At 39.4% G+C, this 24,492-nt stretch overlaps 1 protein-coding gene across 1 annotated transcript in view; it reads left to right on the top strand.

The window, feature by feature from the left end:
* MDN1 (midasin AAA ATPase 1) overlaps nucleotides 1–24,492 on the top strand; it is a 175,975-nt gene that overhangs the window by 30,095 nt on the left and 121,388 nt on the right. The window contains 7 exon segments of the mRNA XM_030315968.1: nucleotides 798–991; nucleotides 2,477–2,558; nucleotides 7,286–7,381; nucleotides 8,953–9,065; nucleotides 10,262–10,410; nucleotides 11,288–11,348; nucleotides 16,593–16,804. Coding sequence (XP_030171828.1) covers nucleotides 798–991; nucleotides 2,477–2,558; nucleotides 7,286–7,381; nucleotides 8,953–9,065; nucleotides 10,262–10,410; nucleotides 11,288–11,348; nucleotides 16,593–16,804 — 907 coding nt within the window.

The raw sequence follows: 24,492 nt of genomic DNA, 5'->3' as shown, positions 1-24,492 counted from the left end.
GGGTATTGGCATAAGTTCTTACACAGTAGTTCCCCCTTATCCCTGTCACTTTTTGTTCTTTCAGCTACCCATGGTCAACCTCAGTCTAGATGGTCCTCCTTCTGATGTTGTCAGAAGGCCAGAAATAGCCTGACAGTATGTCACAATGCCTGTGTCATTCATCTCACTTTATCTCATGTAGGCATTTTATCATTTTACGTTATCGTAGTACAAAATATATTGAATAAATTTCTTTTTTTTTAATTTTTAATGTTTTTATTTTTGAGAGAGAGAGAGCGTGAGTGGGGAAGGGGCAGAGAGAAGGAGACACAGAATCGGAAGCAGGCTCTGTTCTGACAGCTCAGAGCCTGACGCGGGGCTGGAACTCACAAACTGTGAGATCATGACCTGAGCTGAAGTCGGACACTTAACCAACTGAGCCGCACCTAGGTACAAGATATATTGAGAGACCACATTCATATAATGTTTATTACAGCATATTGTTATAATTCTATTTTATTATTAATTATTGTTAACTTCTTACTATGCTTAATTTATAAATTAAACTTTATCATAGGAATGTCTGTTTTGGAAAAAAACATAGTATTTATAGGGTTTCATACTAACTGCAGTTTCACGTATCCACTGGGGGTCTTGGGACGTATCCCCTGTGGATAAGGGGGGGACAACTGTACTTGGTACAAATTTTAGAGGGAAATTCATTTTTTGGTTGACTAATAGCAGGAGTTCACATGTGCTTTTAAAAATCACTGTGTCTGCTGCTAAATTTTCTTTGCTTTTTTTCCTCCCTCTGTCAGGTTCTTCAGAACAGATATCCCAGCCTCTTGGCAGTAACTGATCACTTGCTTGACATTTACATCCAAATTACTGGAGAGAAACATCACTCTCAGAATGATAGTTCTGTTACCTGTGAACAGGCACCTGAGGAAGTTTCAGAAGCCAGAAGAGAAAACAAAGGACTAAGCCTTGAGGGAAGAGAGTTGTCTCTAAGGTACTGGATTAAACCTTGAGTGTATACGTATATATATTTTTAAATTTTAGAGTGAGAGTAGGGAAGAGGGCCAGAGGGAGAGAGAGAGAGACTCCTAAGCAGGCTCCATGCTCAGTGTGGAGCCCAACATGGGGCTCGATCCCACAACCCTGGGATCATGACCTGTGCCAAAATCAAGAGTCAGACACCCCACTGACTGAGCCACCCAGACAACTCAAGTTGATATTCTATTTATTCATCTTTTAAGTAGGCTCCTCAAGGTCAGGAGTCCCATACTCCACTGACTGAGCCAGCCAGGTGCCTCCTGAGTTGATGTTTGATTGATTGATTGATTGATTTTTAATGATTATTTATTTTTGAGAGAGTGCGCTCAAGAGTGCAAATGGGGGAGGGGCAAGCAGAGAGGGGGGACATAGAATCTGAAGCAGGCTCCAGGCACCGAGCTGTCTGCCCAGATCCTGATGCGGGGCTCTAACTCACAAGCCATGAGATCATGACCTGAGCCAAAGTTGGGTCCTCAACCAACTGAACCTCCCAGGCACCTCTTGAGTTGATATTGTAAAAATTCCTTCCCTTTAAAGTTCTTAGCAGCTAGCACTAAATGGTTATGAGGGGTCAGGTTTTGAAATTAGACCTGTGAACTGCTTCATGGTGTACAATCCTGTTTTCAGATCTTATAGTTAATCATTGAGAAGGCTTATTGTAGGTAATGTTATTTTAGCTTTAAAAAGTAACTTTGGGGGCACCTGGCTGGCTCAGTTGGTAGAGCATGGGACTCTTAAACTCAGAGTCATGAGTTCAAGTCCCATATTGGGCATGGTGCCTACTTAAAAAAAATTTTAAAAGAAAAAATAATAACTTTATTTAAAGAAAAATCTGTATTTATTTGGGGGATGCAGAGAAAGGGAGAAGAATTCCAAGCAGGCCCTGCGCAATCAGCATGGAGCCTGATGCACGGCTTGATCTCACAAACTGTGAGTCACATGCTTAACTGACTGAACCACCCAGGCACCCCCAAAAAATAACTTTAGAAGGTTGGGACTAGTTACTGACATAATTCTTTCACTAGCTTTTTTTGTTGTTACATTTGGGGTCATAAATAAGACTCGGATTTTGCTTATATGTATGGGTTCTGGGCCTTTGCTTTCTTTTCTTGATGGTTGACTTGCCCTTTGAGAAGTGAGCATTAGGAATGGACAGTTCCCCTCAGTTTGCTCTGAGAATTTATTGGCCACCCCTCAACCTTGTTTGGCATGGATTGGGGTAAAATTAATGATAGATCACTTCCTGGTAGGGGTAGGGAGTGGGACCCCCTCACTTATTCTTTCCACTGCTCTGTTTATTTTCACAATGTCACAGTTACAGTGAGACTTCATTGTCTGGTGTCTCCAGACTTAAGTGGATTGAATTTAACGCTGATGTCTTTGTTGTCTATGACCTATGGTCTTTTATTTCCTGGCTTTTTTTTTTTTTTTTTTTTTAAAGGGATCTACTGAATTGGTGTAATAGGATCGTTCATAGCTTTGACAGTCTGTCTTCATCAGCATCCTTAAATATTTTTCAAGAGGTAAGAGAATCTTCAGAATCTTCCTGTTTGTTTTCTCTGTACTCCATAAGGCTATTGATTTTCATTTTTATTTTCTGTCTCTTGGCTGCTATCAGGATTTTTCTTTTGTGTTTATTATTCCTAGCTAGTTAAAACCAAACTAATGTCTTAAAACTGTGCATAATAAATGTTTGGTTTTGAAACAGGTTACTACTAATAACAAATAAGTATAGTTTGGATAGAGTAAAACAGACACTGAAATTAAAGATAAATAAGAACAAAATCTCCCAGGTAATAAGAGTGTTGTAAAATGTAGCGTTTCTAAAATGTTTAGTATTTTAGGGTCCCTGGCTGGCCCAGTATAGCATCTTGATCTTGGGGTAGTGGTTTTGAGCCTCACATTGGGTGTGGTGCCTACTGAAAAAAATGTTCAATATTTATTCCTAGATATAATTTCATAGTCTGTCTGATAGAGTTTTATTTGTCTGATCCCTCCACTAGTCTCTGTAGGACCTTTTAACTTTGTTCAGAAAAATTTATGTGGGGGTTGCAAAGTATAGCCTTGTATGCTGGGCTTGGGGAAAAAATGTGTTATGTGGGAGTGAAACCCTATTGAATTACAACTCTGCCATATTTTAGATTTAGAGATTTGTTCCTGCCTGTTTAGGAATAAAAGTGATACTGCCTGAAGATCTGTGGGCTCTTAAAGCACTGACCACTTTTGATTAGAGTTTAGTCCCTGCAGCTGTTTCCAATTTTCCACTTTCTCTCCAGCTGCTTTTGGGGAGGGGTGCTTTTCCCATATTCTCCCCTCTTCAGTCTCCGTCCTCACTCTGCTCGCAAAAGCACCTCCCTTCCTGCACCTTCTTGCTCCCCAGGTTCACTTCTCCACGCCGCATACCTGCTGAATTCTGTGGTTCAGGTTGTGCAGATTGTTGTGTTAATCCTCCAGTCAGTTTTCTAGGTGTGTAGGATGGTTTAGTGTTGGTCTGGCTGTATTTCATGGACGCGAGACACACAGAAAACTTCCATGCTGTTCACCATCTTGGCTCCTCTAACCACTTTTGATTATAAAGTGTTCTGGTTTCTGTTAGCTAGGATTGAGGAGAGTTTACAGTGTCTTGTTGTGTTTGGCAGTTAGCTTGGAGTAGAAAGAAACCACATATGGAGTTCACACTTACGGGGAGCCGAACCTGAAATGCTGTGTGTCAGTCCTTGCTTGAATTTCGATCTTCTCTCCCATGAACTTGCCTTCTCATTCCCCTGAATTTCTCATTTTTCTAAGAAAAACTTTGTTTTTTATTAAAAAAATTTTTTTTTAACATTTATTTATTATTGAGAAACAGAGACAGAGCATGAGCGGGGGAGGGGCAGAGAGAGAGAAGGAGACACAGAATCCGAATCAGGCTCCAGGCTCTGAGCTGTCAGCGCAGAGCCCGAAGCGGGGCTTGAACCCACGAACCACAAGATCATGACCTGAGCCGAAGTTGGACGCTTAACCAACTGAGCCACCCAGGCACCCCTGTTTTATATTTTTAAAATAAAACTGTGGCATTAATAGGATTCCTATTATCTTTAGTCTCTGTTTTAGAATGTCATTCTGTGTGTTTGCATAGAACCACTTTATTGAGATATAATTCACATACCATAAAATCCACTCTTTTATTAAAGTTTGCAACTCAGCGTTTTTTACTGTATTCACAGAATTATGGAACCATCACCACTATCTAATTATAGAACTCTCTCTAATTGCATCACCCCAAAGGAAAACCATGTACCCATTAACCATTATCCTCATTTTCCCCTCTCTATATCCCCTGGCAACCACTGATCTACCTTCTGTCTATAGATTAGCTAAATTTGGACATTTCATATAAATGGAATCATACAATACATGACTCTTTGTATCTGGCTTCTTTGACTCTGCTTATTTTCTCGGTTAATCCATGTTGTAGCATGAGTTAATACTTCATTCTTTTTTTTTGGCTGAATAACATTTTACTGTATCAATATATCACATTTTGTTATCCATTTATTTGTTAATGGATATGTGGGTTACCTTTACCTTTTGGCTACCTGAATAATGCTGCCCTGAACATTTGTATACAAGTATTTTATTAATATAGAAACAGTATATATGTATTGTTGAAAATGGGAAAATATAGGAAAGCAAAGTGATAAAAATATCCTTTCATTCAGAGGTACTCCAGCACTTTTAACACCTTGGTGTATCTCCTTCCAGATATTTTTCCTCTTTTTTAAGATTTTATTTTTAAGTAATTTCTATATCTAATGTGGGGCTCAAACTCACAACCCGGATATCAAGAGTCACATGCATTACTGACTGAGCCAGCTAGGCGCTCCCAGATTTTTTTCTGTGCATATAAGCTTAAGAATGCTTTTACTATCAGGGTTCCCCTCTTTACAGATACTATCTTGTTTTTTTTTTAATATTATTTTTAATGTTTATTTGTTTTTGAGAGAGACAGAGCACTAGCAGGAGAGGGGCAGAGAGAGAGGGAGACACAGAATCCGAAGCAGGCTCCAGGCTCTGAGCTGTCCGCACAGACCCCAGCATGGGGCTTGAAGCCACAACTGTGAGATCATGACCTGAACTGAAGTTGGATACTTAATTGACTGAGCCACCCAGGCGCCCCTAGAGATATTGTCTTGTTGAAGAGATCAGGCCCGTTTTGCAGAACGTTCCACCTTTTGGCTTTATCCTGTTTCTTCTTCATTGCTCTGACACCAGCTGGTGTTCTGTAATTCAATCCAGTTCTGATACTGACTATCTCGAGTTAGTGTAGATCCTACAGGTCAAGGGTGCAGTCCTCTAGAAGACTGCCCCCATTTTAGACTCAGGCTGCAAGTCTTGGTGGCTACTCTCACTTGTGACCTACCAACTATAAATTCAGGGGTTCCCACGACCGTGTCATGATCAGTAACCCACAGAACTCATTGAAAGCAGTATACTTACAGTATACATAATAGTTTTATTATAAAAGGTATAACTTAAAGACAGTCAGATGGAGGAGACAAAAAGGGCAAAGTTTCAAGGATCCTGATTATACAGGAGCTTCTGTTCCTTTGGAGTCAGGGTGTGCTACCTTCCTGGTTCATTAGTATGTCCACCAACAAGGAGGTTCTCTGAACTTTGGATGTCCAGTGTTGTTGTTGTTGTTGTTTTAATATTTATATTCAGAGAGATAGACCCTGAGTGGGGGAGGGACAGAGAGAATCCCAAGCAGGCTCCCTGCTGTCAGCTCAGAGCCCTATTCGGGGCTCTATCTCATGAAATATGAGATCAGGACCTGAGCGGAAATCAAGACTTGGAAGCTTAACCAGCTGAGCCACCCATGGCTTTTATTGGGGTCTTCTGTCATTGTCCATATGATGGAGCTCAATTTCTAGCCCCTCTTCCCACTCCATAGGGTAGAACTTTCAGCTCCACCCCTCCAGTAAGTGCTGGGTCTTTCTGGCCAGACCAGCCCCTCCCTCAAACTGCCTAAGGGTCCCTCAGGAGTCACCTTGTTTATTAGCATAATAAACTCAAATATGATCCAAAGGGGCCCTAGTAAATAACAAAAGACACTTCTTACTCTTGGTAATTCCAAGGGTTTTTGAAGCTCTGTGCCAGATACTAGGGACAAGGACTGGATAAGTTCCCTCTCTTTAAAAAAAATTTTTTTTTAACATTTATTTATTATTGAGAGGCAGAGAGAGACAGAGCATGAGCATGGGAGGGGCAGAGAAGGGGGAGACATAGAATCTGAAGCAGGCTGCAGGCTGTGAGCTATCAGCAGAGCCTGATGCATGGGTCAAACCCACAAACCTCGAGATCATGACCTGAGCCGAAGTCGGATGCTCAACCAACTGAACCACCCAAGCGCCCCAAATTTTATTGATACTTTAACATTTGGTTGGTGGTGGCAGAACCAAATGTATTCTTTGTTTGCCACACTCGTGGTATCCTTTCCGTTGTCATTTTATCTCTTATCTTTCCTGTAAATGGAAATTTAACAAATGCGCAATGTATTCAAATTCAGACCTTTTTTAAAAAAATTTTTGTTAATGTTTATTTATTTTTGAGACAGAGGGAGACAGTGCGAGTGGGGGAGGGGCAGAGAGAGAAGGAGACACAGAATCTGAAACAGGCTTCAGGCTCTGAGCTGTCAGCACAGAGCCCGATGTGGGGCTTGAACCCATGAACTGTGAGATCGTGACCTGAACCAAAGTCAGACGTTCAACCGACTGAGCCACCCAGGCGCCCCTCAAACTCAGACTTTTTTTGGGTAGACTCTTTTTGGTGGTGATATGTACTTTATATTTCATTACATCAGGAGACACATATCTGGTTGGCCTATCAGAAGTTGCTGAGATTGAGTACTGGATTAGGGTAATGACAATGTGATTTTTTTATTGTGCACCAAGAATTTACCTTTAACAGCTAGAGATTAATCTTTTGGTGTTACTTCCACTGTAGAGTCAGATTTGTAAAATGAGACTTTTAAAATTTTTTCCCAATTAACCAGTATTTTGATAGTAAAGGCTTCACATTTTTTTGTGTCTTGTCTCTCTTATGATAAGGTCCTTGATGCTAGAGCTGGTACTTTATTTCTACTCTCCTTACTCTTACAGAAGTGTTCCTGCTGGGTTTTATGTTCTTTTTGTGGCCAGGATAGTGGCACTCTGTTATTAATACAGTATTTTAAAAAGTCAGTTGGCATTGACCTTGGTTATTTTAATAGGCTCTGGACTGTTTCACAGCAATGCTTTCTAAGCATACAAGCAAACTGAAAATGGCAGAAGTCATTGGAAGCAAATTGAACATTTCCAAGAAAAAGGTACGTAGTACTATTTTTGCTTCTCTGTTGAAATGAAGCTGGGTTATTTAGTTTATTTGCTAGTCTCTGGTCCTTACCTAGAACAGCTCCTTTGCAATAACTACCTCCTCTGAAAGTTGGTAGTTTCATTGCTCCCTTTCATGGACATAAAGCTCTCACTATCTTCTAAATAAGTAATTCTCCATGTGTTCTACATTCTTCTTTTTTTTTAAATATTTTTTTTATTACGTTTCTTTATTTTTGAGAGGCAGAGAAAGACAGAGCACAAGTAGGGGAGGGGCAGAGAGAGGGAGACACAGAATCTGAAGCAGGCTCCAGGCTCTGAGGTGTCTGCACAGAGCCCGATGTGGGGCTCAAACTCATGAATGGTGAGATCATGACCCGAGCCGAAGTCGGACGCTCAACCGACTGAGCCACCCAGGTGCCCGTCATGTGTTCTACATTTTTAAAGTGAGCTGCATTGTGCCTTATATCACATGCATGCTTTATTTTCTCTAGTGTTTTAATGAGCGTGTTCTGTAGATTCTGGACTCAGGACTGGAATTGTTTTACTAACACCTTTGTCTATAGTTTTATGCACAATTAGATTTTTTCCACCTTTTCATTATTAACATCAGAAAAGTTGAAAAGAATAGTACAAAGAATAGTACTTAGGTTCATTGATGACATTTTTAATATTTTGCCATTCTTGCTTTATTTCAAAAATTGTATTTTTGGAGGAGAGAGCTTTTTAGCAGTGGTGATGGTAGCTAGAGAACTGTCTGAGGCCTGTCTTATGGTAGATGGCTGGCATTCTCAAATGAATGATGACTCAAAAAAGCTTTATGTCAGGAACTGCTCCTTAGCATTCTGAACCTGTTAGAATGGTTTTGGCTGCAGGTGACAGAACACCTACTGAAAAGGGCTTACATAATAAAAGAAATGAAGCTGCCTCAGTTGGCTTAGATTGATCATTATCCCTTTTGGTTGAAGAGAGATTTACTTTCCCTGAATACTTTGCTGCCCCTTCCATTCCTGACCCAAATCTAAACAAAATCTGGGTTCTTAGAGTTAGCAACAAGGATAAGAAAGAATGGCTCTTGGGTAGAGACCCTGGAGCCTCTCTGACAGCTTTTCTGTGTTTTGGCTGTGGTCAGATGTACTATGGTTTATTCAAGTCATTGTTTCCTGTATTATGTTAGAATCTAAAGCAGAGGAAAGCATAACTGAAGAAAAATCACTCTGATTTTTTTCATAAATTATAGGAGTAGAACTTTCTGTTCATTCACTATTGGAATATGTTAATGTGTTCACTTTAGAGATAGGCAGATATGGGCTTATTTGAATGAATAAAAACTACCATTACAGGGAAACATTCATGATCAATGTTTTCAAATAAAACCGCAGAAATTTAGAAAATTTTTAAAAAGACATAATTAAAGTTAACTCACCTGTCTTGGAAGTAGAAAATGCTTGTTAGTAAAGGGCTAATTAGAGGGGCACAGTAACCCACATGCATGAGGAAATGTTTGAAGCGTGTACAGAATTTTTTTGAAAGATCATACAGAAGTTTACTCTTTCCCCTCCCACAGGCTGAATTTTTCTGTCAACTTTATAAACCGGAAATTGTGATCAATGAGTTAGACGTGCAAGTGGGTCGAGTGCGGCTTCTTCGGAAACAAAGTGAGGCTGTCCACATACAGAGGTAAATAGGCTCTCAACTAGTCTGAGACTGTGGGACGTTAGGAACATGATAGGAGGGTTAATCTAGCCCCCTGTCTCCAAGCAAGACGTGTGTGAATGGTGATCTCTCCCCTGTGCTGGATGGTAAGAAGCAGTACTTTCCCAAAGTATATTCTGTGAAATTAGATGTTAATAGGTGAAGGAGGTGAGGAGGGTTGTTAGGGATTTGGGACTAGCAAAGATGTATCTTTGATTTTATTCATTGTAGTGTATTTAGCAGAGTAAGCTTCCCTTGGAAGTTAGGCTAGATCCTAACGTTAGTCTGTAAATTTCTTGAATTTCTAGTTACCATTCATTAAATACTTAGTATACTCCTAACATTGTGCTGAGTGCTTTGCATATGTTCTCTCGTGTAGTGGTGGAAATAATTTTATGAATTAATAATTAGTGTCTTACAGCTGCCATAACAAATTACCATAACTTGGTGGCCTAAAACAACAGACATTTATTCTCTCACAGTTCTGGAGGCTTGAAGTCTGAAATCAAGATGTTGGCAGGACCATACTTCCCCCTGAAGGCTTTTGCCTCTTCCTGGCTTCTAATGGCTACCAGCAGTCTTTGGTGTTCCTTGCCCCTGTAGCTGCATCCTTCCCATCTCTGTCTCCATTGTCAGATCATCTTCTTTCTTGTGTGTGTTTGTGTTTCTAATTCTGTTTTTGTAAGGATACTAGTCAATGGATTTAAGGCTCACCTTAAAGCCAGTATGATAGGATTTTAACTTTGTTATAGCTGCAAAGACCGTCTTTTCCAAATAAGGTCACATTCACAGCTTCTGGGTGGACGTGAATTTTGGGGGAAGGCTATGCAACCCACTACAAATAGTCACTCTTACCTAAATTTTATAGGTGAGGAGATGAGGGCTAAGAGAGGCTAAGTAATTTGCCGAAGATGACATAGCTAGTGCAGATAATGTCTTACCTTATGGGTGTTTTGATTCTCCAGAGTCTAGTAAAGTACTAGGTGTATAAATACTCAATGTTTGTAGAATGAATGAATAAATTCTGCGATTCCTAGATTGTAAGGATATCTGTTTATAGCATCAAGACAGCTATTGTCACTTCTCTTCTCAGTTTTGTGGAGTCCGGAAGATCTGGTTCCTACACTGAAAGAAACTTGTAGTCTGTTTCTCTAACTGCTTACTTGTTTTCCCCTTCCCAGGGAGAAGTTCACTTTTGCTCCCACAAGGCCATCCTCCATTCTTATCGAACAGCTTGCAGTGTGTGTTAGCAAAGGGGAACCGGTATTGCTGGTGGGAGAGACTGGGACTGGCAAAACCTCTACTGTCCAGTACTTGGCTCACATTACAGGTAACTTAGAGGAGAAACATTCTGCCCCACACGATAAACATTTCACACTGTCTGCCTTTTTTTTTTCTTAAATAAAATGTCCAAAAAATACCGGAGTTTAAAAAGTGCCACCTCACCACTGCCTGGAAGTAACCACTGGAAATTTTTTCCTTGGAAGTAATGTAATTTTTTTCCCCTGGAAATAACTACTGTTACAGCCTAGCATTATCTTTTTCAGTTTATTTGTTTATCTGTTTTTAAGCTTATTTATTTACCTGGAAATAGAAAGCAAGAGCTGGGGTTGGGCAGAGAGAGAGCTAGAGAGAGAATCCCAAACAGGCTCCATGCTGTCAGTGCCTAGCCCAATGTGGGGCTTGATTCCACAACCATGAGATCATGACCTGAGCCAAAACCAAGAGTTGGACACTCAACTGACTAAGTCACTCAGGTGCCCCAGCTGTTTCCAGTTCTCACCTATGGTCTGCAAATATATAAACGTTTAAGTTTGGGTTTGTGTTGAAACAAATGGGATCACATTCTTATATATTGCATTTAGTTAATAAACAAATTGGATATCTTTAAAAACAGAACTGCTTTACTCCTAATGGTTAAATAATATTACATATTGGATGTTTATTTAATTCTAATTTATAGACATTTACTTATTGAAGGATTTTTTTGTTGTTTTCAGTTATCTGATTGTAGAGCAATAATACACAGTGAATCTTCTTGTATATCTCTCTGGGTTAGGTGAAAATTTTGAATGGTTAAAATTCCTGAAATTAAAATAAGAGGAGCAGAGGAAATGTGCCCATGTCCACACATCTTTAAGGATCACACTGGATATAATCAGTCTTGAAATTTTCAGAGTGACCCTTTTGCCCTTTCTTTTTAAAAGGCCACCATTTGAGGGTTGTCAATATGAATCAACAAAGTGACACTGCAGACTTGCTTGGAGGGTAAGTTTGTTTTAAAATTATTTTCTGGTTATTTTGAGTTCACTGCTTGAGGGAGCAAATAGTGTTTTCTTATAAAGCTCAAAATTAGCCTTAGAAAAAGGTTCAAAGACTTGCACTCCTACCCCCCACCACAGTAGGTTATTTATTGGACTTTACTGAGGACCTGTTGGATATATAGATGTTCCTCTCAATTTTAAAGAATGCTTGAGATTCTTGCTCTCAAAGATCATGCTGGAATGGAGAGGGACAAAAAACCAAGCATGCAATTAATATTTGTGTGTACTGACATTTATCTAAAGTGTACGTTCTAGAGTCGCACTGCCTTGGAGCTAGATTCTCTCCTGCAGTTCAATTATCTTTGAAACATTAAGTAGCTCTCTACTTGGTTAAATGTTGCTCATGGGATTCCACTGTGGTCATTAAAAGGCCCTTCTTCCCTGTTGGTGTTTTTGAATATGTTAGATTCGTGATCAGTTTTAGTTTGTGCCGAAGGCTGTAAAACTGATGGATGTTTTTGGCATACCTTAAGTTGAGTGATATTGGGATCTGTCCCATTAACTGTAAACAATTGCTTAAAAAAACCCTTAAAGGCGTAAAGTAGAATTTATTGCCCTTTTTGTTCTTTATGGCATCTACCAGAAAGCTTTTCATTTATCTCTTTTTTTGAGGGTCACATTACAGCAGTTTTTATTTTTACTCTTTCTTTGTCTTATAGCCCTCCCTGCTGTGGCGGGAGTGCTACTTTGGATTCCTGCTTCCTCCTTTTACTTATATTCTCTTCTATACATATCACTAGTTATGTACTTAATTAACACTTTTAAATATATATTCTGTCTTAAGATCCATTAGCTGAGATTTATCTTTCTTTAATTCTACTTTCATTTTTTTATTTTTTCCCCAGTGATCTTTCTACCTTGTTTTTAGCTTACTTCTGTTAGTTCATTGACACTTAATCTCCTCTTTCCTTCATTGAGGTACTTGGCAATGTTTTTTTAGTGATATAATTTGTTTCTTAACTCGGTATATCTATACTACCATGTATTTCTTTCTATTTTGTATCTATATATGTCTTCAGGAATGTTCTGCTATTACATACTCCTAACACAAAAGGCTAGTCTTACAATAACTGAACATGGACTAGGTCTATTTCACGTCTACGTCTATGTCACGTCACCCATTATAAGTAGTTTTTTTTTTTTAATTATTTTATTTTATTATTATTTTTTTAATTTACATCCAAATTAATTAGCATATAGTGCAACAATGATTTCAGGAGTAGATTCCTTAATGCCCCTTACTCAATTAGCCCATCCCCCCCTCCCACAACCCCTCTAGTAACCCTCTGTTCTCCATATTTAAGAGCCTTTTATGTTTTGTCCCCCTCCATTTTTATATTATTTTTGCTTCCCTTTCCTTATGTTCATCTGTTTTGTATCTTAAAGTCCTCATATATTTCTCTTTCTCTGACAAATTTCCTTAGCATAATACCTCTAGTTCCATCTACGTAGTTGCAAATGGCAAGATTTCATTCTTTTTGACTGCCGAGTAATACTCCATTGTGTGTGTGTGTGTGTGTGTGTGTGTGTGTGTGCGCGCGCGCGCGCATGCGCGCGCGCGTACACCACATCTTCTTCATTTATTCATCCATCGATGAACATTTGGGTTCTTTCCATTCTTGGCTATTGTTGATAGTGCTGCTATAAACATTGGGGTGCATGGGCCCCTTCAAAAGAGCACACTTGTATCCCTTAGACAAATACCTCGTAGTGCAATTGTTGGGTCGTAGGGTAGTTCTGTTTTTAATTTTTTGAGGAACCTCTACACTTTTCCAGAGTGGCTGCACCAGTTTGCATTCCCACCAGCAGTGCAAAAGAGATCCTCTTTCTCCGCATCCTCGCCAATATCTGTTGTTGCCTGAGTTGTTAAATGTTAGCCATTCTTACAGGTGTGAGGTGGTATCTCGTTGTGGTTTTGATTTGTATTTCCCTGATGATGAGTGATGTTGAGCATTTTTTCATGTGTCAGTTGGCCATCTGGAAGTCTTGGAGAAGTGTCTATTCATGTCTTTTGCCCATTTTTTCACTGGATTATTTGTTTTTTGGGTGTTGAGTTTGATTAAGTTCTTTATAGATTTTGGATACTAACCCTTTATCTGATAATGTCATTTGTAAATATCTTCTCCCATTCCATCAGTTGCCTTTTTTTTTTTAAATTTTTTTAAACTTGTATTTATTTTTTGAGAGACAGAGTATGAGCAGTAGATGGGCAGAGAGAGAGGGAGTCACAGATTCAGAAGCAAGCTCCAGGCTCTGAGCTGTCAGCACAGAGCCCAACGCGAGGCTCGAACTCAAGAACTGCGAGATCATGACCTGAGCCGAAGTCACATGCTCAACCGACTCAGCCATCCAGGCACCCCCATCAGTTGCCTTTTAGTTTTGCTGATTGTTTCCTCCTCTGTGCAGAAGCTTTTTATTTTGATAAGGTCCCAGTAGTTCATTTTTGCTTTTGTTTCCCTTGCCTCCGGAGACATGTTGAGTAAGAAGTTGCTGCAGCCAAGGTCAAAGAGGTTTTTGTCTGCTTTCTCCTGGAGGATTTTGATGGTTTCCTGTCTTACATTGAGGTCTTTCATCCATTTTGAGTTTATTTTTGTATATGGTGTAAGAAAGTGGTCCAGGTTGATTCTTCTGCATGTCGCTGTGCAGTTTTCCCAGCACAACTTGCTGAAGAGACTGTCTTTATTTCATTGGATATTCTTTCCTGCTTTGTCAAAGATTAGTTGGCCATACATTTGTGGGTCCATTTCTGGGTTCTCTATTCTTTTCCATTGATCTGAGCGTCTGTTTTTGTGCCAGTACCATACTGTCTTGATGATTACAGCTTTGTAATATAGCTCGAAGCCCACGTTTTGCCCATTTTCAAATGAATTCTTACATGTAGTCTCACTGTATGTTCTCCCAGGTGTCAGGCTGGTTCCCATTGAGTATTTGTGTTACAATTCATTTTTTTCTTTTCTGAAGTGTATATATGTTGACTCATTTTTTTCATCACTTGAAATATATGACTTAACTGTTCCAGCCACTATGCTCCACTTTAAGTTAATTCTTATATGCATTCATGTTCCAGGCTCTGTTTGGAGTCCTTTATCTGTGTTAACTCACGTGGCCTTTTTAACAACCATGAGGCACAGACTCTTACCCCATTTTACACAACAGAGAACTAAGACACATAGGGATTAAGTACCTAGTACAAGGTAGTGGCTGGTTCATGTTTGAACCCAGGCAGTCTGTACTGAACCCAGGCAGCTGCCTCAGTTAGCTTTGGATTCCATTCGTACTATCATCTTTAAGACTAGCAACTTTATTTAAATAGCATGTGTGTTTTGTTTAATTTCTCACTATTCCTAGTGTTCATCATCTTTTGCTTTGGTCCAGTGTATAGGTCTCTCATGTTTGCTTCTACTCTTAACTTCCCTACAGTCTCTTCCATTTAGTAGTTAACAGTCCTTTTAAGGTATAATCAGATTGCATTACTCTCTGTCTCAAATCCTTACACTGACTTCTCAGGCCATTTAGAGTACACTCCAAAGGCTTTTTTGGGCCTATAAGACCCTTCATAATCTAGCACTGGTACTTCTCTGACATAATTTCCTCCCTTTGGCTCTGCTGTTGCGCTCCAGCCACACACTTTCCTGTGTTGCACCTGGTTGCTTGCTGTTCTCTGTGTGGCATCCCTTGTGGTCCACAGATGTTTGGCTTAACTCCTTTCCTTGCTTGATTTGGGTTGCCTTGAAACTCTCATCTTTAACAAAGCCTTTCTATCATATTTAAATTACCAGTGCCTTCTCCACCCAGTCTCATTTATCTATAATCATAGCACTTAACTACTACTTGATATTTTATAGTAGATGTCTTTTTCTATTCTTTTGTTAGATTGTAGGTGGGGGAGGACCTTGTGGGTCTTGTTTACTCAGTGCCTAACACCTAACAGGTACTCAGTAAATTTTTGTTGAATAAATTGAATAAATAAATGTCTTAACTAATGTGTTAGTGCTTACTGGTAAGTGTACATGAGTTTGAAGTTCTCATACTTTTTCTCTCTGGAATCAGACTCTTTGATGGATGCTCAGTATCTGGGCATTGGTTTTGCTTATCTCCTGGTTTCTCTCTCACAGTCCAATGAGTAAATAGTGTCCATGAGTTTTCTAATTGTGCTTGATTGTTGCGAAACATACTTGTTTTTGTTTTAGTTCTCAAATTATTTTTTGTGGAAATAAAAGTTATGTCATTGTATTTGAATTATAGTATTTAGTATCTTAGGGTATAGAAAATTGTATACCTGAGGTTTTCCAGGAACAATTAGTTGCTGCTTGAGCAACTTCTAGCTACAGCATTTGTTCTCGACTGTTTATTATCACCTGTCACCTCCAGATATTACAATTAATATGAACTAATTTCCTAGCTCCCCAACAGAGAAGTGCTAAAGAATAAGAGAGAATCTAAATACTAAGAAATAAAATGTTGAGCTTTGGAGGGCCACAGACCATTGCAACATCTAAGGTTTTGTTGCTGTCCTCTCTCCCCTAGTTTTTCTCTTTGAGAGCAATTCTCTCCCCCATCAGTTGAGAAGGCATGAGCTGTGTTCACTTTTCTTAAGCTAACCAGTTTCAGATGTTGTATTTTCTTCTAAGATATTCTGAAAACTTTTTGGTCAATCTTGATAAAATATGGTTTATCATTGAGTCTTCTACGTGATGTTTATTTAAACATGTTAGTAAAATAAGTGACATGCCTTTCACTGCCCAACTAGGAATTTCGAATTCTTTTCATAATACTGTTTTTACCTTCAGTGTAGACTCTTCAAACATTTAGAATGAAGAAAATCGATTATAATTTAAAACTTTAACATAGATTGTTAATATAGAGAGAGTGAGTCTGAGCAGAGAAGAAGGGCAGAGGGAGAGGGAGAGAGAATCCCAAGTAGTCTCTACGCTTGGTGCAGAGCCCCACGTGGGGCTCAGTCCCATGACCCTGGGATTAGGACCTGAGCCAAAATCAAGACTTGGATGCTCAACTAACTGAGCCACCCAGGCACCCCTAAAGCTTTAACATAGATCTTTAAAGTATTTTGATATTATTTCTGATTTTGAGTAAATGAAATCTTGGACCTATTCCTATTTTCTAACACATGATTTCTAATCTCTAGTAGCTTCAGAAGTTTGGGAATTATATTTACCTTTTGTTTCAGTTACAAACCGGTGGACCATAAACTTATTTGGCTGCCCTTACGGGAGGCATTTGAAGAACTCTTTGCCCAGACATTTTCCAAGAAGCAAAACTTTACATTCTTAGGACACATTCAGACCTGTTACAGGCAGAAACGGTGGCATGATCTCCTCAGACTAATGCAGCATGTACACAAGTCGGCCGTCAACAAGGATGGAAAAGAAAGTGAAACTGGTAAGAACAGGACCCATACTGCTAGTGGGAGGCCATGAGGCTTTGGCTTAATTAACAGAATTGAAACCAGTGACCAAAGGGTTAATGGAACTAATAAGCACAGCTACAGACTAATAAACCAGGCTGCAGTGTTTTCCTTTAAATATCCGTGCCTCTTCTCCTTCCAGGAGACAGATTTGAGGCTTGCTCTCCCATCTCCTTGTCTCACTGCCTCTTTTTTTTGTTTGGTTTTTAAGATTTTATTTTTAAGTAATCTCTACACCCAAAGTGGGGCTCAAACCTACAACCCTGAGATCAAGAGTTGTGTGCTGTATGACTGCCAGCCAGGCACCCCTTGGCTGCCTCTCAAGTAAACCCTTTCCTTGCTACATAATCGACATCTTAAATGGCTTGCTGTGTGTTGGGCACATGAACTGGAGTTTAGTTACAAATTTGGTGAGCCAGACAGGAGCTTTTTGCCAGTGGTTCATGATCCCCCAGCCGACAACAACAATCTGGGGGAAAGTCTAAGCAGCTGTCTAGGCTCTTTTTCCTAAGGATGACACTCCCTGCCCTGACTGGGTGCTGCCAGCCCTCAGTGTTTAATTTAGCTCTCATGGGCAGGGAATGGTTTTTGGTTTGGGCAGATGTGTCCTGGTGAGGTCATTTCTTCCTTCCATTTGGTTTGGCTCTCTTAGCATCCTTCCCTTGCTTAATTAGAAAAGATTGACTAGGAAGCCATTTGGTTCAGTTGGTGAAGCCCTGACTTTTAGGGAGGAACCAGTGCTCACAGAGGTACTCTGGGTTTCATTCATTTGGTTTGTTGTTGCTTCTTTGGGGATCTTTGGGTAAAATCAGCTGCATTGTAATTGGAAAATGGGAAATGACAGTTTGATTCCTGAATGCAGCCTTTTGGGTTATATTCTTTAAAACTGAGCAGTGCTTAGTTATGAACCCATGAAAGGAAAAAGATGATCTTTTTTGCGACACTGCTTGGTCATAATATTCATTAGACTCCAGGTAATGATGACCAATTAATGAATCCATGCATTATAATACCATTTGCAGTTGGATTTGTTCTGTAAGATTTTGTTTGCATCTTTTTTGTATATTCATGTGTTCATGTATGTTGTAAATATGAGAAATTTTCTCCACCTTTGGATAGTATTGCTAAAATTAGTTTGTAAAGGAGTTATATATAAGTTGGTTTAAAGGCAAGTGCTTGTGGGGCACCTGGGTGGCTCAGTTGGTTGAACCTCTGACTTCGGCTCAGGTCATGATCTCACAGTTTGTGAGTTTGAGCCCCATGTCGGGCTCTGTGCTGACAGCCTGGAGCCTGCTTCGGATTCTCTGTCTTCCTCTCTCTCTGCCCCTCCCCTGCTTGCATTCTCTCAAAAATAAATAAACATTAAAAAAAAAATTAAAAAAAAAGGCAAGTGATTGTAAGCTTTAGACATTCTAAAACTCAGAAACTAATGTAAGTTTTTCACATTTACGTGATCTGAAAAAATATTTGGTATTAAAGCTAATTTAAGGTTGTTGGTTTAAGGTTGTTTGTTTAATAGACATGTCTTTAGAATTAACAGCATTACTTTTATTCTGCTTCGATTTACTTAAGTCAAATAAGTTGATACAAAAAAAATTTTTTTTAAATATATGTTTCTTGGGAGAATGACTTTCTTCTAAAGTTTAGATTGGCAATCTAAACGTAACTATTAAGAAAAAAGAAACGGATATAAATAAGATAAAAAAGTTTATAGGTTGGGGAGCCTGGGTGGTTCAATTGGTTAAGCACCTGACTTCAGCTCCAGTCATGATCTCTCGGTTTATGAGTTCAGGCCCCCTGTTGGGCTCTGTGCTGACAGCTCAGAGCCTGGAGCCTACCAGAGATTCTGTGTCTCCCTCTCTGTCTGCCTCTGTCTCTCTCTCTCAAAAATGAATAAACATTTAAAAAAAAGTTTATAGGTAAACTTTTAAGTCGCTTTCAAAATCTTTGGTCACCTATAAAGTTTTACAAAGTTAAATGATGGGTTAAGTAAATTAAGTATCTATATAATTTCCAGGTAAGAAAACATTAATTACTAAACATAGTTTTATCTGCTTTTGGCTTCCTGTTACAGAGAAACTAAAGATATTTGGGTTTATTAGTAAACATGTTTTATGGTACACTGAAATAAGGCATACATTTCTAAAAATTCTTCAGTGTAGTCATAAGTTTACCAATATAAAAAATGCCAACACAACAAACAGTTTACAATTAGTTACTACTTAGTTTTTACTAGAAACTTAAGATTTTTAAGAGTTAAGAATTCTAATACATAGAATTACTGGAAATGATAAGGGAAACAATTCATATATGCAAGGAAAGTGAGACTGGGTATGTAAAGAGGAAAAATGTAGGTCAAAATATGAATGTAAAAAGGAAAGTTGTAGGGGCGCCTGGGTGGCGCAGTCGGTTAAGCGTCCGACTTCAGCCAGGTCTCGATCTCGCGGTCCGTGAGTTCGAGCCCCGCGTCAGGCTCTGGGCTGATGGCTCAGAGCCTGGACTCTGTTTCCGATTCTGTGTCTCCCTCTCTCTCTGCCCCTCCCCCGTTCATGCTGTCTCTCTCTGTCCCAAAAATAAAATAAACGTTGAAAAAAAAAATTAAAAAAAAAAGGAAAGTTGTAGAAGGTTTGTGAGAAGGGAATCTTTGGAAAGGAATTTTTGTGCATGGTAGTCACTAAGATTAATGATATTAGTTGTTTTTTTGTTTTTGTTTTTTTATTATTTTTTAATTTTATTTTTTATATTTTAAAATTTACATCCAAATTAGTTAGCATCTAGTGCAACAATGATTTCAGGAGTAGATTCCTTAGTGCCCCTTACCCATTTAGCCTATCCTGCCTCCCACAACCCCTCTAGTAACCCTCAGTTTGGTTCTCCATGTTTATGAGTCTCTTCTGTTTTGTCCCCCTCTCTGTTTTTATATCACTTTTGTTTCCCTTCCCTTATGTTCATCTGTTTTGTCTCTTAGAGTCTTCATATGAGTTGAAGTCATGATTTTTGTCTTTCTCTGACTAATTTCACTTAGCATAATACCCTCCAGTTCCATCCACATAGTTGCAAATGGCAAGATTTCATTCTTTTTCTGAGTAATACTCCATTGTATATGTATACCACATCTTCTTTATCCATTCATCCACTGATGGACATTTGGGCTCTTTCCATACTTTGGCTATTGTTGATAGTGCTGCTATAAACATGGGGGTGCATGTGTCCCATCGAAACAGCACACCTGTATCCCGTGGATAAATGCCTAGCAGTGCAATTGCTGGGTCGTAGGGTAGTTCTATTTTTAGTTTTTTGAGGAACCTCCATACTGTTTTCCAGAGTGGCTGCACCAGCTTGCATTCCCATGTTTTTGTTTTTTTAAAGAGAGAGAGCGTGCACACAGGGGAGAAGGGGAGAGGGGCAGAGGGAGAGAGAGAAAATCCCAAGCAGACTCCTCCCTTAGCATGGAGCCCGACACAGGGCTTGGTCCCATGTCCCTGGGATCATGAACTGAACCAAGAAAAAAATCAAGAGTTGGATGCTCAACCTACTGAGCCACCCAGAGCCCCAAGATTATGGATATTAGTATGTAAAGTTTATTAGGGAGTGGTCTACACGTGGGTAACAGAAAGGGGTAAGAGAGCAAGATTAAGCAGAAATTGAGCAGTGATACACTATCAACAGAAGCCATAGCTGATTCTCTGAGGAGTTCCAAAAGTTGGATTTTCTTGAGAACCATCCTAAATTGGGGCTGGACTTCTATAATAGTCATTGGATGTGACCACCTGGGAAGAGGGCATGCCCTTGGCAAAGCAATTGTCTTCAGTCAAGGCAGTCCCTGATGGCATCTGAGAATTGAGGACTGAGAGCCTTTCCTTTCTTTTTTTTTTCTTCCTTTTTTTTTTTTTTTTTTTTTGAGAGAGAGCCAGAGCAAGAGCATGAGCGCAAGTAGGGGGAGGGGCAGAGATGGGGTGGGGGGGGGGGAGAGAGGGAGGGAGAGAGAGAGAGAAAGAGAATATGAATCTTAAGCAGGCTCCATACCCAGCACAGAATCCATCAAGGGGCTCAATCTCAAGATCATGACCTGAGCTGGGTGGTCAGCCAACTGAGCCCCCCCAGGCGCCCCGAAAGCCCTTCATTTCTGATGGAGATTCTGGTTAGCACGTCACCGCACGTGCCACAAGAGATCAGATCTGTGCAGTACCCTAGATGTCCTTGTCCCAATAACTATATATCAACATTGGAGATGACAGGGAGGAAAAAGGAGGGACTGCATACATTTTTAAAGAATTCATGTTGTTGGAAGAGTACGTTTAATACAGGAAGTATACTGGTATAAAACTGGAATTAGGTTTTTCTGTTAAAATGACAGTTTCCTTCCGTATTGGCCTAATAAGAAATTATAACAAAGGGTTTTCTTTATCATTAATGTAACCTGCTTAGAAAAACAAAGTTTCTGTGTTTTGTCTCTGTTAGATCCTTGATTATTTAAGAAAAGACTTCAGTGTTGCTAACAAATCTGTAACCTTCTGTATTTGCCTTTAGAATCTCTTATTGCTGCCTTGGCTAAATAGATAATTAAATACCAAATTTTGTAATGATTTGTAATCCTGTTTTGGCATATGCTTTAAAAATTTCTCATATTTCTGACAGACTTCCCAAAATTCAGCTTCTAAATGAAGTCTTTTTTTTACCAACTAGGCTTATTTGGTATATCAAATCACATGGGAAGCATGGTCAAATAAGTGATGATAAACCTCCTGAGGTTATAAGATTTTATGTCATCACTTGTAATTCTAATTATTGAAATGCTGACAAATTTCCTTGTCAACTGCATTATAATGAAGTCCCATCATATCTTTAACCGTGGCCATTTTGTAATCTTTTGTCATTTATAGTTACTATTTTACTCTGATGATCTTGCAAATACCTTTCACCTTTAATGCAATGCAAGGAAAGAACTTTTGACAAATACAGTTTTCTCATATCTTTAAGATCATAAAACTGAACTAGGTATAAATTTCTGGAACTAATGAAAAACTGGATTCAAGCAGAGTAACATGGGACTGAAAGAATTAAGAAAAATGGTTTCATTTTTTATGACTTTTGTTTGAAACATTGCTGGCTCTTTAGTGTTTGCCCTTCCAGATTTAAGGAAAGTTTTTCTCTTAAGCTGTGACTTGCAGAAATTTAATACAGTATTCCTTTGTAAACAAATATGAAACATTCATTTTTTTCCCCTGATTCCTCCAGAATTCAAAAATTCTCAGTGAATATTCTTATATTTTCATGGCGGTTATTATTATTAGCATAAGTTCTCTAAGAATCTGTTCTATTTGTAACAGAACACCACTGGAAACATTGGTTATATTACCAAGGCTCTGACTGGAATGTCCTATTTGAGTGTAAAATGCATAGACTCAAATGTGACCACATAGCTTTAAGGATCTAGGTTGACTCTATGGAGCCCATAAAGCCCCTTAGGAATACCAACTTGATACCTTGCTTATAGTGTTTCTAGCAGCCTTATCAGGCCTAGCTTTGAGAGCCCACCTGCAGGACTGCCTCCTGAGCTAAGACAACTGTTGAACAGAACTAACCTATTAAGACTAAGACTGGTTTATAACACCTGGAGTAAACCTCATATCTCGGGTCAGAACAGTTAAACTCAGGACAAGAAGAAACAATATTGAATTGTGAAGTTTTTCTAACAAAACAAAAACTTGTCAAAAGTGGAGAATGTTAATTTTTTTTTAATGTTTATTTATTGGGGGGGGGGGCACAACGTATAGAGAATGCAGAGCCTAACACGGGGCTCGAACTCATGAACCATGAGATTATTACCTGAGCCGAAGTTGGACACTTAACAACTGAGCTACCCAGGCGCCCCAAGAATGTTAATTTGTAATGGTATACAAGGACTTTGACTATACTGTGGTAACCCATCAACAAAGCTGAAGCCCTTTCCTTAGTACATGCCCATGGGGCTAGTTGGAAGGGAAGGGGACTTTTGACCTTGGAGGAAACAAGACAAAAAACAGAAGAGCCAGAATCACCCAAACCTTGGATGACACACCTTGAGCACAGATTTCACCCACCATCTTTGGAACAAAATTTTGCTAACTATTCTTGTGAGCCCCAACAGATCTTAAGGTATTTTTCAGGAGACGGACTAACAGATGAGTGTGATTACTTCGGGTTACTGGTTTTGCTATTTTGCTGAATATAGCAGTTTGAATCCATAAGCAATAAAGGCTAGACACCAGGTGAAGGTTTTTGCACATGCTTGGAATGCCACTGTAAGAACAGCTGTGTCTCTAATAGAGGAAAGATAGTGGCCAGATTTCCTGCTTTTTACTGCACAAGGATCTGAATATGGACATGCAGAAAAATAGACCAGATGGGTGTACCCACATGGTGGCCCCTGGAGCTGATTGAACCCACCTGGTCAGAGTGGGAGATGCTGTGTTAGCCCTCCAGGATCCACCTGCTACATTATAAGAATATTCTTCTCCACAGTTAAATATTTCCTGAATTCACCTGCTTACTGTGTCATTGGTGTCACAGGCCAACCCCTACCATGAAGTAATGCCAGTTGACTTTGAGGAAACACCAAGACTTCAATCAGGCAGCTGGCTTTTAAAGGAATGAGGAGATTCAATAGAATTCATTCAATTGTGTTTGAGACTGGTTCTAACACCAGTGAGAAATTCACCTAACATCAGAGCTTCAGAGCATCGCTATGAAAGAATTGGTTGGTGATAACGTAGTTGTCAGCCACAGCAAAAAAATGCGATGTAGTGATAAGAAAGAGCATTGGAGATGCAGTTCTTCCCCAAATTGTAAAGCCCCTTATTCTTGATAAAGTTTATTTGCTGCATGATGAAGATAAGGACTTTAGCTGTGCCTGGTAGTTTGTCTGGTTGCTCAAGATGTCAGCTTTCCGATGTTGCTTCAAAACAACCAAAGAAGACACTACTAGTTTGTTTAAGCAGAATGCACAGGTTAAGCTAAGTACCAGGGAATATTACCAAGAAAGCACGAAGTTGTTTGATTCCTCAAACCGTGAAAATTGCACCCTGTTTCAGCAGGAAGTAGCAAGAGCTGTCAATCATCCCAGTTCCTTCAGGAATAAGCATGATCAAAAGACAATGGGGAGTGAAACTGGTAACCAAAGGGTTAATGGAACTAATGATAAGTGCAGCTGCAGACTAATAACCACAGATGCACTTTTTACCACATCTGTTTTCGTTTGCCTTTAAATATCCCTGACTCTTCAGGCTTGTGTATTTGAGGCTTGCTTTCCTGAGTCTCCTCATTTGGCTGCCTCTTAAATGCATCCTTGCTCTCTGTTTGGCTTTGCTGCATGTCAGGCAGACAAACTTGGGTTCAGTTATAGAATTAGGAGAGGAGTTTGGGGAAGAATGAAGCAATACAAATTGGAGTTTTCTGGGACTTAGGGGCAAAGATGACTAATTCTGAAGTATTGCTGTTCCTGTGATTCTAGGCAAGATTTCCATAAAAACATGGTTGGTGATGTTGATGTACCAGTACCACTTACTGGTCACTCAGTCTTATTTCCTTAGAAAATAAGTTCTTCAAAAAGCTAAGTTCTATAGTCAAAGGGGTTTTGGTAGCTTAAGTTGTCTTCTATGTGCTTTCTTATCCCTAAAATGGG

The sequence above is a fragment of the Lynx canadensis genome, chromosome B2 (genome assembly GCF_007474595.2).
Source record: "Lynx canadensis isolate LIC74 chromosome B2, mLynCan4.pri.v2, whole genome shotgun sequence".
NCBI classification, from domain to species: Eukaryota; Metazoa; Chordata; class Mammalia; order Carnivora; family Felidae; genus Lynx; species Lynx canadensis.
The sequence above is the reverse complement of the archived record's forward strand: the minus strand, read 5'-3'. Positions and strand labels throughout refer to the sequence as shown.